General features: G+C 33.4%; 2 protein-coding genes across 2 annotated transcripts; both read right to left on the minus strand.

Annotated features, from left to right (window-relative positions):
* Window positions 1–4,104: 4,104 nt before the first annotated feature.
* LOC125778682 (kunitz-type serine protease inhibitor bitisilin-2-like) lies at window positions 4,105–5,296 on the minus strand. The gene is made up of 2 exons (XM_049457686.1): window positions 4,753–5,296; window positions 4,105–4,313 (listed from the first exon to the last, which is right to left on the minus strand). Exons 1-2 carry the CDS (start codon window positions 4,826–4,828, stop codon window positions 4,105–4,107), a joined length of 285 nt encoding a protein of 94 aa, XP_049313643.1. The 5' UTR covers window positions 4,829–5,296.
* Window positions 5,297–9,964: 4,668 nt separating this feature from the next.
* On the minus strand, window positions 9,965–14,156 carry LOC105229652 (stress-activated protein kinase JNK). Its single transcript, XM_011210070.4, has 3 exons — window positions 13,801–14,156; window positions 13,361–13,674; window positions 9,965–11,703 (listed from the first exon to the last, which is right to left on the minus strand). Exon 3 carries the CDS (start codon window positions 11,528–11,530, stop codon window positions 10,412–10,414), a length of 1,119 nt encoding a protein of 372 aa, XP_011208372.1. The 5' UTR covers window positions 11,531–11,703; window positions 13,361–13,674; window positions 13,801–14,156; the 3' UTR covers window positions 9,965–10,411.
* Between the last annotated feature and the right edge of the window lie 1,817 nt (window positions 14,157–15,973).

The raw sequence follows: 15,973 nt of genomic DNA on the forward strand, positions 1-15,973 counted from the left end.
ACGGTTTGGTGTGGTTTATGGGCCGATTGAATCATCCGTCCAAATTTCTTCAAAAATTATGTCGGTGAGAACATAAAACTGAAGTCGTGAGCTCGGCGTCATTTGGTTTCAACAAAACGGCGCCACTTGCTACACACCGCATCAATCAATGGATTTATTGAGAGAACACTTTGGTGAGCACATTGTCTCACGTTTTGGGCCAGTCGATTGGCCACCAAGATCGTGTAATATCACACCGTTAGGCTTTTTCTTGTGGGAATATGTAAACTCTAAAGTCAATGCGAAAAATCTCGGTCCGATTTAGACCTTGAATCAAAACATCACGATAGTCACTAGTCGAAATATTCGAACGAATCATTGACAATTGGACTCAACGGATGGGTCATCTGAGACGTAGCCGCGGCAACCTTTGAACGAGATAATCTGCAAAAAAATAAATGCCAAATACTGTTCTTTCGAATGATAATAAACATTTCCCATTAAATTTTGAGTTTCTGAGTTTTTTCTTTAAAAAAAGTAGGGAGCCTCGAAATGGATCACCCCTTTAGATTTACATAAATGGAGAATATTTTGAAAAATAATTAAGCGATTTTCATGGATTTAAATTTGCTTGTGTCCTCTAATTTCGAATACAAAAGTGAACCCAGGTATCATGTGGTTAAAAACACTTTAAACAAAAAGTTGATGCTCCACTAAAGCTGAAATAATTGAAACTGACATGGATTTTCGAAAAACAGTACACACGTGTTGCCTAAAAATTATTCAAATATTTATATGAATTCAATACGAAGCTTACATTTACGCCTTTCAATACCTTCATTATTATTACGTATTGTTGTTATTATTTTTATGTAATATATTTAAGTAAATTAAAAACAAATCAACCTCAATTCTATAAAAGCCTTCTGCTGCCTTTTGTCAGAAGACAGTTATTTATATTTCTTGAAAAGTTCCGCTATGTTCGCCGTAAATAAATTCTTAATATTTATCTGCTGCATTTTCTGCTTAATTCTAAATAACTTTAACGCGCATGCTCAGCAATGTGGGCCACTTAGTAAGTATAATATATAAGTTGAAAAATATTTGAAAATCTAATTTCCTTCTTATACATATACTAGATTTCCCGACATGCAGCGAGTCAGTTAATCCGGGCTGGAATGGCAGTCGCTGCAATGGCGGCGTCCGGTGGTATTACAATGCAGGAGAACGCCGCTGTATATCCTTCTTCTATTGGGGCTGTGGCGGTAATTCGAATCGTTATTGTACAGAATTTGCATGTTTGCAGCGCTGTCGGCCATTCAGTACATAAAATGTGTCATGCCATGCGACAAAATTAATATAAAAAAACTGTTACTTCATTCATGATACATAAAACAAGACCAGACCACTATGGGTTATTTTCTTTGATCTTTAATGGAGCATATAAGCAGATATAATTAGTATAGGGATACCTAAGAACCACTTCTTATACATTTCCCTCTTATGTAGAAGAACACTTTCACTACCATAACTACGAGTTATTTCGGAATTAGGTTAGGTTAGGTGTTTGTGTCTCATACGAAACCGAGAAGTATAAATCATAAGAGAAGAAGATGAGCAAAAAATGGACGTAATTATGATAAAAGCTTTAATGCAGGATTCTTATCCCGTTAAGTTCGAGATATCGACGTAGGTTAAGCCTACCGACGCTTTAAACGATCCCTTAAAATCGCCGTTATCGTAGGTAATTTATCGGTCCCAGTTTCATACTTAAAAAAAGCAAAATCGCACCGAAACCATAATATCCCGCATAGTATAATTTCTTATTGCAGGAATATACGAGAAAGAGGTATACAAAATCTTTATCTTGATTTTGATCGGCAGGTTTGCATGGCAGCAATATGCTACAGAGGTCCGATCTGAAAAAAAGTTTTCGGAGATTGTACCGTTCGTTGGAGAATAATCTGTGCCAAATTTCGTGATTATATCGCGTTTCCCATACAAAACAGTATATTGATTGATCAATCTGTAAGGCAGCTATATGTAGTGTACAGCAGCCTGATATCGACGATTACGACAAATAAGAACCTTCTTCGATAGTCAGAATCATCATCATCAGATATCATCGATAGTGTATTATAAATGGTGATCCCTTTCGAGGTTCCCTAATTTTTTTTTTAAAGAAAAAACACAGAAACTTCAAATCTAACGGGAAATGTTGATTGTTATTCGGAATAACTTTCTATGGCATTTATTTTTTGAAAATTATTTGTTTCAAATGTTGATAATCAGATCAATCAGACAGTTTATCCGTTGAGTTCAATTTTCGATGACTCATTCGAGTATTTCGAACGGGAACTGGCGAATGACACACGTGATGTTTTGCTTCAAGGCTTCAATAGGAGTGGGATTGTCCGCTTTAGACTTTAGATTTTACATCCCCACAGGGAAAAGTCTAATGGTGTGATATCACACGATCTCGGTGGCCAATCGATCGGCCCAAAACGTGAATTATCTGCTCACTGAAGCGTTCTCTCAATTAAACCATTGATTGATGTGATGTGTGGGAAGTGGCGTCGCCTTGTTGAAACCAAATATGAATAAGTTGAGCGAAGCGCGCGAAACACATTCTTTACAAAGCGGAATTTTCGCAATAAAGTTGAAGATTTCTTAACGTTGTTCAGTCGTAAGTCTTTCCATGATGAAATGCCAACAATACTGAACAAAAATAACACGGACAGCTTACACGACTCACGCGTGATCTGTCAAAATAAAGGATATTGAAAAAAGTATATCTACTTGGATCACGCGTTATAACAGAATACGAAATTTTAGGCTCACTAAGCTTATGAGTGAGGTAAACAAATAATTTTGTAGACCTGGTAATAAGAAAACTTTCAAGTACTCGAATTTCAAAGGGCATACCCAGCACTGTGTCCGCAATAAGTTCTGTTTAGACTTCCCGGAAAGTGAGTTAATTAAGATAAATTATAAATTACTGTTGTTATAGTGGCAGAAAACATTTCCCCAAATAATTTTGAAAATTTCGGCGAGTTTATAATCCTTAACCGAATAGAAATCCGAGTTACTTTGAACCGAATATCGAGGGAACGGCTAAACTACAAACTATTTACATTTACGTTCCAAGTAAACTTTTTGAATCTAGCGCCCCTTGATAGTGCCATCTATATGTCGACTGGTGCGTTAGAATCTGCTATCTTAATTGATTGTCCAGTGAGAATTTCTTGACATTTCATCGATTGGAGGCGTTTTAAGTGTCAGTATGTTTCTGTTATCGGTGCGAAAATGAGCTTCGAACAAAGAGCCAACATTAAATTTTGTTTTAAAATTAGTAAAACTTTTACCGAAACTTTTCAATTGATGAACCAAGTTTATGGCGATGAATACCTATCTCATGGCAGAGTACATGAGTGGTTTCAACGTTTTCAAAGTGGTCGTGAGGACATAAATGACGATTAACATGTGGGCCAATCAAAATCTGTGATCACCGGAAATCCCATCGAAACTGTGCGTGAATGCACCAAAAATTAGCCGAAATCATCTTTGAAATTTATGGAAATGGAAGTGAACATCTCCAAAACATCGATCGATTTATCGCATTACGCCAGAACCAAGCATTGCGGTGGGGTCCCAAACATAAAGGAGTTGCCCCGCACGAAGGAGAGAGTGGAGAGAGAACGGCATGTGCCAAGCCAAGTTACTATTGGAAGGTTACAATCTAGCAAGGTTTAGAGATATTATCTACGTTCCCAGAAGCCAATTCCGTCTCCTTGTCGCGGTCTATTCTAGGCATTGCAGGCTCAAGAAACACTTGTCCAACATGGGCATAGTCTCTTGTGCAGACGGCCGGTTTTGCGACTGTTTCAGATTGCAACACTAAAAAAATTATTTTTTTATACAGTCCTTATATGAGGTGCCGAGTTCTTTAGGCAAAATTACAATATTTTGGGAATATTTTCAGCGGTTACAGCAAAAACAGGTAACTATTTTTAACTCACTATAATATTTAACCCTCTTTTTACTTTCATATCCTTCAGTCATATCTTAAAAAGTAGCATTTTTAACTAGAATATTAGTATTATAATAATTTTTTTATTTATTTATTCAACCAACCACAACCCCCGGACTGGCAGTAGGAATACATCTGCGTTCACACACCACACGCGAACAATAACGATTGGTATTTCCACCGCAGCCATGATACGTAAAGGCGGTACATACCCTGTTGGTTGGATCGTACGCCCATCTAGTGCCTGCTAAACAACCGGGCCCAGTTGAGCCTGAGTTAGCTGCTCCGGTGCAAGTGGAATTGGCTACAAGAAATGTGTTGAAATTTGAGAACTGTTTGCAAAAAGCTTAATATAATATAAAAAAAGACTTAATATAATATAAAAAAAAGATTTAGAAGTAGTAAAAAAAAAATTAAAATTAATTTAAATATTAAAAAATTATTTACAATTTTATTAAAGATTTAAAAGTAAAAAAAAAAAATTAAATATTATAAAAAGAATTTAGAAATATTAAAAAATAGATTTAAAAATATCAAAAAAAAATTATTATAATTTCAAAAATATTTTAAAGTTATATTGTTTATGTAGAGAGAATTTAGAATGTTAAAAAATTTTGAAATATTAAAAAAAATTAAATATTATAAAAATAATTTAGAAATATCAAAAAAAAAATTATTATAATTTCAAAACTTAAAAAAAAAATTAGTACTTTTTCTTTTTTTTTCTATAATTTTACACTCACCTAGCGGTATACAACGCTGTGCTCCAGCATTGTAGCTGTATACAATTAAAAATATTGTAAATATTAAGAAATTCATTTTTAGTGCGTTGATACTGAGGCCTCACTTTTTACCCGGCGACTGTTGATGCAATAAAGTAAACGTGCGATTTTATGCCGAACAATTGAAATATTATTAAAACTTGACTGAATTGCTTTTTCATTTTGTTTAAATGGTATTATTTATTTGTGCTTTTGTTTCTTCAATAACGAAAAATATTGAATGGAAATTGCATAAAAAATTTTCGAGCAACTGTTTTACGTATTTTCATATTCGATATCACCAAATGCTTTTAAGCAGATTTTTTTGTAAGGACATTAAGTACTTTAAGACCTTTTTGATTTATGTAAAATCACAAAAGGAAAATGTAAATTAAATATTGCACTCAGAGCTTTCGCTTGTACATACATAATTGTTTTAAAATATATCTGAATTAAAGCACATTTTTCACTGATTTATACCAAGCTATCTCCATTACTATATATAAGTGTTTTCTTGTATTTTCAACAAAAACGTTTATCGTGAGTCTGCTGTTCCAACAGCTGTATAAATACTAGTATTGAAATTAAAAGCGCTGGAGCCAGCAGTTTAAATAATTAAGCAAATCTACGGGCTGCATTGGCAACAAAAGTTCGTTGGTATCAATCATCTAGCCAATTGCCTGTTTTTAACAAACATTTTCCGAAAGTCTATGTTAAAAATGTTCTCCTTGCAGGCAAGAAAATATCAAAAGAACGACTACAAAGAGTTAACAATTATTTATAATAACAATACATCGAAATAAAAGGCAACTAAGTAACCTGTAGAAAGTTCTTGATTTGTTGGCAGCTTCGTGATCATGACATTAAATATTAGCAACAACCAGACACAATCTGAAGGCACTCTGTTGGATTTCTGTCAAATAACCTTCTATGTATTAATACACAATTTTTTTTACAAGATTTCTTGCATATTTTAGAAGATACTAGATTGTATAACTAAAAACCAAACGTATGTAAATGTGAGATGTGAGACACTTCGCAACTTCTCTTTTCACCACTTAAGCTTGCACTTGAAAAAATTATGCTGTCATATATCGGTTAAGCCAACGTATACATAATTATACCACTTTTCACCACTTACTACCATATTTAAATTTTAAAACATTTTAAATACGACACGGATGTGACTTTAGAACAGTGGTCGGCATTTCATAGCAAAATTTTGCAAACTAACTTCACACGTACGCTTACGCTCTATCGTTCAGTCGTTGTCGAGCCATCAACGAATTAACATCACGCAAGACCATAGCGCAAAACGAAATATGCCCTGCGAGAAATATTTTATGATTCTAAATGCCTTTGATGCCATGCAATGCCTTTATGTTCCAAGTCTTTTAAAGATAATAGGGAATATATCCTCAAAAGACAATTTGTTAATTTTCATTATACTATTAATTAATAATAAAAATTGCTTAACTTTAATTCCAATTTCTCACTGGGCTACTATTTTTTCGTGCTCACCAACACAGTGACAGATCCTCTCATGCCGACCACTGCTTTAGAACAGTGGTCGGCATTTCATAGCAAAATTTTGCAAACTAACTTCACACGTACGCTTACGCTCTATCGTTCAGTCGTTGTCGAGCCATCAACGAATTAACATCACGCAAGATCATAGCGCAAAACGAAATATGCCCTGCGAGAAATATTTTATGATTCTAAATGCCTTTGATACCATGCAATGCCTTTTATGTTCCAAGTCTTTTAAAGATAATAGGGAATATATCCTCAAAAGACAATTTGTTAATTTTGATTATACTATTAATTAATAATAAAAATTGCTTAATTTTAATTCCAATTTCTCACTGGGCTACTTTATTTTCGTGCTCACCAACACAGTGACAGATCCTCTCATGCCGACCACTGCTTTAGAACAGTGGTCGGCATGAGAGGATCTGTCACTGTGTTGGTGAGCACGAAAATAAAGTAGCCCAGTGAGAAATTGGAATTAAAATTAAGCAATTTTTATTATTAATTAATAGTATAATCAAAATTAACAAATTGTCTTTTGAGGATATATTCCCTATTATCTTTAAAAGACTTGGAACATAAAAGGCATTGCATGGTATCAAAGGCATTTAGAATCATAAAATATTTCTCGCAGGGCATATTTCGTTTTGCGCTATGATCTTGCGTGATGTTAATTCGTTGATGGCTCGACAACGACTGAACGATAGAGCGTAAGCGTACGTGTGAAGTTAGTTTGCAAAATTTTGCTATGAAATGCCGACCACTGCTTTAGAATTAATTTTGCGTTTTCCTTCCACGAACAGCTGACATGGAATGACTAAAAAGTTTGAGAGGTGCGGCACTATTTTCACTTATCCTTTGGTAGCTTTTATATAAGAGCTTCAAAGGGAATTTTCATTTCTAAACAATTTTCGAAATATTGTATGCGTATACTATAGAGCACGGAATCAAAGAGAGGAAAGGCAAGGCTCAGTTTACATTATATTACAATAACAATGTACAAATTAAAATGTTTGCTTAGCAATGCAGAAATCACCTAGCAGTGTTTACAACCAGTACAGGGTTTGAAAGCCAATGTGGTAGTGGCTGCTAAACTTATAAAATAGCAGGCAATAGTTCGTTTACGAATTTAATTTAGGATAAATGTAAGTTATATAATATTGAGGCAAAATATGTAGACGATTATTTAATAACTAAGTGCATATATAAATATTGTTATATGAAAGTATCTAAACAAATATATTGTTCAATTTCATACACAATTAAATATTTGCCAAAACTTGGATTTAAATTTTTTGACTTTTTATCAACAAAGAAATTGCGTATCCGCTAAATAATTCAATTAACGTAAGAATTTATTCAAATACAATCACTTAAATACTAATTCAAAATTTGATTTCCAGTTTTTTCATGTTTTTATAAATTCCGTACTGTAAATTCCGTCATGGAAATTCAAAATTTTAATTTTAAATTCCTTACTTTCTCTCATATAATTAAATTGAAAATTTTAATCAAATCACTTCAAAACAATACAATAGGAACCAAAATATGTGTTCCGGTTCCTGCTAATTAAAAATTATGCAATTGCATAAAGATTCATTGGCAACTCTAAGAAATGATCAGTTGCATCTTCCGCTACAAGAGAAACAGTTACCCGCTATTTTTTCTATAAGTGAAAATTTTCTAAGATAGTCAAATAAATTGTACTATAGTGTTTTATTCGCAAAATCGTCTAAAAAAGATTGTGTTGTAGTGTTTTTTTCGCAAAATGTGCAATTCTAGTGGTGAAAATGTAATAAAAGTGTCGAAGTGGTTGTGTGTGTTATGTGCAAATGCAATATGCAGTAAAAAGTCTTCCAAAAGTGGTTGTGATGAAATATTTTTTAGCTAATAAAGCTTTTAAATGAAGCTTAGTGGTGTTTTTAGTGATTTTTTTGAATAGCAAAACAAAAGAATCGTTTTTGAAACATACAATTGCATAATTTAAGTAAGTATTATTGCCTGAGTATTGCCCTTTGTACCTATTTTTGTATTGTTGCTGTAAGATAAATATTTATTATACTATTCAGAGTATATAATTAGAAGTGATATACAAATTATCTTATACTCCTATAACATGTGAATAATAGCCAGTCAATTAAGTCAAAATATGATTCCTCTGAATGTTTTTTGAGCGACACCGACTAGTTTCTAAGCAATTTTGAATCTTCTAATTAAGTAAGAGCGGGTGTACTTATCTACACATACAACCTACATATGTACATATGTTTGTTGAAGTCAGAACACTGTTCCTACGAAGGTGTGAGCCAATTTATCAATAAGTATTTATCAAACATGGGACCCTTAAAACGAAAGAATCATTCAAATTACTGAAGACATTTAGGGTAACGTACCACTAAATTTATAAATATTATTTTAAAGTATGGCAATGACTCGAAACATATTTTTCAGTTAAAAATATATTATAATAAACATCCATCTACCCTCGTAATTTCGTTCGAAAACTATAAGATACCAAATCTTAATGTTAAATGCAGTTTTATGGTTATGGAAAAAATTAGTTGGTGTTCTCTTTTGTTTATAATTGGATCTATATGCATATTATATTACGTGTGGACTACATATCGGTTGCATTACTGAAAGTTGCAGGTAGTTTAATACGGTTACGTAATCTTAGAACAGAATATTACTTCAACGTTTATAGTTTTCCTTGATAGCAAACTCAAAAATTATATTTTACGTCGGCGTTGGTATTCATCGCTACTCTTAATAACTGATTTTTATTTTACTCATGTTTCAACAAATATGAATCTCTTACTATACTCAATCACCCTTAAATTGGAGCCATAACCCACTGAACTTAACAAAATTCAAACGTGTAGTAAATCTAAATTGGTTTATCATCGCTAATATTCACTGATTGTGCTCAAAATACAAACACAGGACACTCCACCACATGAACACAGGCAATTTAGTGCTACTTTATACAAATGTGCATATGTATGTATATTTGCAACAGTGTGTTTATTACCCAATTCACCCTCCAATATTCCCGTGTATAATTTCGCTTCCACTTCAATGCATCTTACGAATATATTTACGTATAATAGTCAGACTACGATTGCTGCTAAAATTTTTCTACTGTATAATTTAAAAATCTCTACGATGTCTACGCTTGTTCTAAAAATAGCCGCATAAACAAGTTAGTTAGAAAGGGGTATACGTGCATGCAAACATATTTATGATATGTAAAGTATATTACGGTTCTACGACCTAATTTAATAAACATAATAGTTTAAGCATACTAAATATAAATATAGCTATTCAATTAGTAAAAGAATATATTGATATGCTTATTGATAGACTGGTTCGCTGTTGTTAATGATGTGTACCATTGTTTTCATAGTTGTACTCGTAAATTTTCCATACCTAAAATTTAAATTTTTGTCGAGATACTCAACAATGTTGTGGGTTGGAATTTTGTTTATTTTATTATTTTCGAATTATACCCTAAACCGGGTATATAAGTCTGCCTCGAAATTGTACCCAGAAGAAAACGTTTGCGACCCTATAAATAGTGTACAAAAATTATCAGCGTCACGAGCTGAGTCCGTCTGTCTGTCACTTCCTATGCCATGTGCCAAATAAATAGCTTATGCTGCGCTTGTAAGTTTAAGTTATCGGGGATATTTATTTATTCTTCAATAAAGTATTACACTTACTACGTTCTTTTTTTGGTTTTTTGTGGTTCTCGTAATTATATTTTTTTATGTAGCAAACACTTGTTAGAAATATGTATTTATGTATGTATTGTACTCTTTTCATTACATTCGCCATTTCAAATTTAATATCATATCTTTACTAGAAAAAAATCACTTTCCGCTTTTGTTATGCACTTTTGCAAATAAGAACATATTTTTTGAACCCTTTTGTTTTTGAGAGGCGAAACAAGCTGATCTCTAATATTTTATGTTTATTTACTTTATTTTTTATATTTTTTTGTTTTACTTTATTATTTTGAAAGTATTAATGCTTTTATTGTTCTTATATTTTATATACATTAAGAGTTGCTCAGAAGCATTAGTATGCCATGCCTAAATTAATTCAGGGTCTACCGTGTAGTATTTACGGGCGCATTAGTATTGTGAGCCTCATAATCCATAACTTCTTCATAGATGAGTCGCTTCCATTGTTCGACGGTATGTTCCCGTTCATCAACGCTATGATCATATGGTTCGGGTGCTGGTGCATTAACCTCTTCAGCATCATACCAAACATTTATATAACTATGTAATAGTGCTTGCTCAACCGAAATACGTTGTTCGGGATCAATCACTAGCATACGACTAAGTAAATCACGTGCTTCCGATGCCTTTCGTCGACTTTGTTCATTATTATCATTTGGAAAGAGTACATCGGGGAATAGACGATCGAATGAATAACCCGAATAACGTGGTCGATTTTCAACATAATTACGGACAGTTGGCTGCAAACGCTGCATAAATGATGTAGACGGAGTACCCAATTGTTCAATAATTTTATTCCATTGATCAATATGATCAGTGCCGGGGAATAGAACACCACCCCTTATCATTTCACCCATAATACAGCCCACAGACCAAATATCCACATTTTCGGTATAGCCCATACCCAAAATAACTTCGGGTGCACGATAATAACGTGTAACAACATATGGTGTCATCATGAATGTCGTACCGGCTGTACGTGCCAAACCGAAATCTAAAATTTTTAATGTGCAATCGGCTTTAACTACAATATTTGATGGCTTCAAGTCTCTATGTATTATGCCGGCTAGGTGTAAATGCTTTATACCGCATAACATTTGATATAATAAATACGACATACGATCATGATCCAAATCCATTTGTATGACTTGACATAGATTTGCATCCATGAGCTCCATAACAAGGTAAACATCTTGAAATTCTTCCAAGCTACGTTGTGGTGTAAATGCATTAAGTAAACCAATAATATTCTTATGGTTTACCAGCTTCATTAACTTAAACTCTCTATAAGCCCGCTTGGCATGTGTTACATTTTGGAATGGTCGTGATAATTTTTTAATGGCAACATTTTGCTCGGTCACCGTATCGTAGGCGGCACATACAATGCCTTGAGCGCCGGAACCGATCGGTTTCAAATTTGTGTACCGATTAAGAATTGTGAAATTCGTGTCCCCCACTTCGATGGTGTAATGTCGGGAACTCATTGCTTTTGGTTTATGTTTTTTTTTTTGTATTATTACTCTTCGGTTATAAAGTTTTTGGTGTTATAAAGTTGCTGTTTTCAATTCACACGTTCATTTTTCGTTGCAAATAAATATGGGTTGACGACGACTTGACTTGCGATGATGATGTGTCTCAATTTGATTGGGATATGATGCTGTTGAGGATAAAGTAAAAAATTAGTAAATTTTCAATCAGAAATTTTTAATTAAATTATATTTTTAAATTAATATCGTATAATTTTTGCAACAACTTTTCGAAGACTCAATTTGATAGTTGGCAAAATTAATTTAATTTTTATTGTTTCAAAACTAATATTGCGCTACTCAAAGAAAAAAAAAACAAATAAAATTAACTAAAAAACAAATATTATAAATTTTAATAATACTAGAAAACATTAAATAAAAAAAAAAAATACATTTAAAAAATAAAATAAAATAAAAAACATTAAACAAAAAAAAAAAAAAAAAAAAATTTAAATAAGTATTGATATACAATAGTTTGTTTAACTTTTAGCGCTAAAAATATATCTAGCTATAGCATCACAGATAATAGACTTTAGCCCCGAGCTGAGTCGATTTAGCAATAGCAGTCTATCCGCTCGTCTGTACTCGTACATCCGTGTTTGAGACATTAATCTGAAATCTTACACACCTCCTTTTCGCCCCAAGAAGCTAGTCAATTGTCAGAACTGACAATATCAAAATCAAGTTCATGTACAGCCAATTTTCATTTGACAAGATATTTTCACTAAATTTTTAAAGAAATTGTTTAGATCGGTCTCGCCTAACGTAAGATGCAATACAAACTAACCTGGTGCGAAAACATTTCAATTTGACGAAATATCTTCACGAAATTTGACACGGATTATTGTTAAAGGCAACGGTATGATCTAAGAAGAAATATTCAGATCGGACCCCTATTATATATAGCTATCATATAAAATGACCAATCCGTAATCCGTTTCTGCGTCAGTCGGGTCTACGTAACCGAAACGGACCCGTATTATTTATCCGGCCAAAGACTGTCAACTCCGCAAATTTCTGATCGGAACGATCGGAGCACCATAGCATATAGCTGCCATATAGACCGACCGCTTAAAATCAAGTTATTTTATGGAAACTTATTTATTTAACACTATTTAACTTTTTTTCTTGTCTTTTATTAATATGTTAAAGTTTTCAAAAATTTTTGAGCGGGGCACACTGTTATTATTTAGTATTTTCATTAAAAACAAAGGCGTGATATTTGATTTACTTAAAAGCCAGTCTAATTTTTTCCAAGTTAATTAAATTTTGTATTTAAAATATACATATTTATCATTTTAAATACAGCGAACAGTAAATAACGTTATAAAACACCCACAAAGCACTCTGGTGCATTGTGCGCTATCGATGCGCATAAGAAATCAATATTACACTTTATCAAAAATCTTATCTGCTTATCAAACAATTATGCATATATTAACGCTGTCAAGTATTCGATCGAAGTTTGGCTCTTCGCCGTCTACCAAAAAGGCTTCAAACCATTATTACTTTATTTTCAATTCCCAGAAATTTAAGATTAGCCAGTATCCATAACATTCTTGGGTCGGCGCCGTTTCTTCGTGCGACTGCACGACTATTTTACTGTCGTGCCGGCCGCCCTATGTACATACAATACTTTCTATATGTATATCATGCGCACAAACTGACAAATTAATTGTATAGAGTTTTTGTTCTTTTGAGGGCAATGCGGCATATCCTTTTACTGCATAGTCCTTATTTGACCTTATTATTAATTTTGTTTATTTTTTTTGTTGTAACATTTCTTACCTTTGTTATACGAATTTGTTGTAACGCCGAAAAAATTGCAAATGCAACGACCGACTGTCTGTTTCGATTTTGTTGTTATGCGTGGCTCGGGTGTTGAAATGATGGATTATTGATTTAGCCGCAAATACTGCAAACGCCAAGTAATTGTATGTGCTATTGTGATTTTAGCCAAAATTTTGATGCTTTTCGAGTTGTTGGTCCTATTTCACTAAACTTATTTTATTTGGTTGCAGTTTTTTTGTGAACTTTTTAACTTAATGCTACTTTTCCATTATAAGCCGGGTGCCGAGAAGTGTTTTTATTTTTGCTGGGCGCTGCAAAGGTAAGGGCGTTAACAACGAATATATGTAAACTATGTAGTTTTAAATGCAATTTAAAATGCAAGTATATTAATATTCCATAAAATTGCATATAAAAATCTACAACAATTTGCTACCAACCACTTTTAGCGACGTCGTACAGATGAGCAGCGAAAATCTCTTATGAATCTGGCATGAAAAAATCGATTTTCGATCTGTCACCAAAGACGGTTGGTTGATTGCCTGTCTACCGCTTGCTGTAGTAACTTTTTTTCGCCCGTTTATATTAGCCAAATATTTAGTGGTACATTTTAAAGTTTCCTTACATTTTTACACGCAAGTTATGGCAATATTTGTAATTGTTTTATCGCGTTTTCGTTTAAGAAAATTTTATAGAAAAACACAATTTTATAACAGAGAGAGAATACACAAAAACTTGGACAGAAATTGGCACCGCACTTGTCAATTGGAAAATCTGACAGCAGCACGAAATTCTTTGACTGCAGCTACATATGTCAAAGTATATACTCAGACGGTGAACGGGCGCACATTGCTGAATATGGTTGTGGGAAAGAGAACACTAGTGATTATGCGCAGTTGGTATGAAGTATACATTGGCTCTGAAACTTCTGGGATTTTACACTGGCTTGCAAATGATATCTAATTGGTGAATTGTCTGGTTGGATAAATATTTCATTTTCGAAGTTTTAGTTTTTTTTTATTAAAGGGTATTTCGGTTTTTATTTTAGATCCTTTAAGATATTTTTTGGATATTTCAATAATGTTATTTGTTTTTATTATTGGGATACACATATACTTATGTATCTTTGTAGTATATACATAAATGAACAGTTTTCAAACCGTTTGGATCGGAGCACAATAGCATACGAGGGCTGCTATATATATTTCTGGCCTAATAATGAAAACAGGAATATTTATCAACGAAAATGGTTTTATTGTTTTTCAAAATATTCTACATCAAGATCTATACACTTTTGCATGCGCTCAATCCAATTTTCGAAACACTTTTTCCACTCCGATTGAGACACCTCCAAAACATGGTTTTTGAATGCTTCAACAGCATCTTCTGGCGACGAAAATCGTTGACCACGCATTATTTTCTTGATGTGTGGGAATAAAAAGAAGTCATTGGGTGTCAAGTCAGGGCTATACGGCGGATGACCCATCAATTCGACGTTTTGACCGGTCAAAAAGGCGCTGGTTTGAGCTCGCATTGTCATGGTGTACAATGATTCGTCTTCTCTTGTTCGTTTTTCGAATTTCTCCGGAGACTTCAGGCAAACAAATGGTGGTGTACCACTCAGAATTGACCGTCCTACGTTGCTCAAGCGGAACAATCACTACATGACCAGTTTTGCGAAGAAACAGGCGACCATTTGCTTCGAAGTGCTTCTTCCACGAACAACTTTCGTTGGATTTGGCTCGCTTGGAAGACCCACACTTTTATTAAAACTGATCGATCAAGCTACAAGATTTTGTATACCCTTTTATGCAGCTGTGAAGGGTATTATAGCCGAAATTAGTGTTTAATTTTGTTATTTCGAAATAGATATTCTATACTCGAAAAAACTTGCTTACATAAAGTAAAGCAAACGGTGAGGAAGCTTTCGTCGACCGTTCCCAATACAGACGTGTAACCGGAACGGACCCGAATGTTTATCCGGCCAAGAATTGTCAAACTGAAAGCACCACGTAGTGGTGTCTACGCCAGTAAAGAAGAAGAATATTCTTGAAACTCCATAAATGGATTTCTACAAACAAAACCAGATCAAAGTAAAAAATATTAAAAAGCCACTTATAAAATTCTCTTTCACTAAATTTGTTCGTGTTTTCTTTCATTAAAAAGTAAATATTTTAGCTTTAAGTGACTAAAAATACTGCTTGCACATAATTTGCGTTGAATTCTAAAATTTTGCGTTTTGCTTGCCTTGTCCTTCAACTAGCAAAGGTATTTCATGTCACTTCTATTTCGTATGAGTATAAATTTCTATGTGAGGTGTGTAAGTGAAATTATGCTGACAAGGACATGGTGAGAATTTTCCAATTTTTTTCTTTTAATTCCAATGAAATTGAGAGCCAAACTGCCACAACGCTAAGCATGAAGCGCAGCAAACCAAAAAAAAAAAAACGAAATATAAAAATCTGCTCACATTTCTGTGTCTTTTGGGTGGCTAATTAAATATGCATAATCCTGCCATGATAAAGTGAGCAGCTTGACAGCATACATATATAAAGGGTGATTTTTTAAGAGCTTGATAACTTTTTTTTAAAAAAAAACGCATAAAATTTGCAA

Source organism: Bactrocera dorsalis, chromosome 1 (assembly GCF_023373825.1).
Source record: "Bactrocera dorsalis isolate Fly_Bdor chromosome 1, ASM2337382v1, whole genome shotgun sequence".
Taxonomy (NCBI): domain Eukaryota; kingdom Metazoa; phylum Arthropoda; class Insecta; order Diptera; family Tephritidae; genus Bactrocera; species Bactrocera dorsalis.

Coding starts and splice junctions, on each gene's coding strand:
- LOC105229652 (XM_011210070.4), bottom strand. CDS start 11,530: ATGAGTTCCCGACATTACACCATCGAAGTGGGGGACACGAATTTCACA.
- LOC125778682 (XM_049457686.1), bottom strand. CDS start 4,828: ATGAATTTCTTAATATTTACAATATTTTTAATTGTATACAGCTACAAT. Junction 4,314..4,752: donor ACAGCGTTGTATACCGCTAG/GTGAGTGTAAAA, acceptor CATTTCTTGTAG/CCAATTCCACTTGCACCGGA.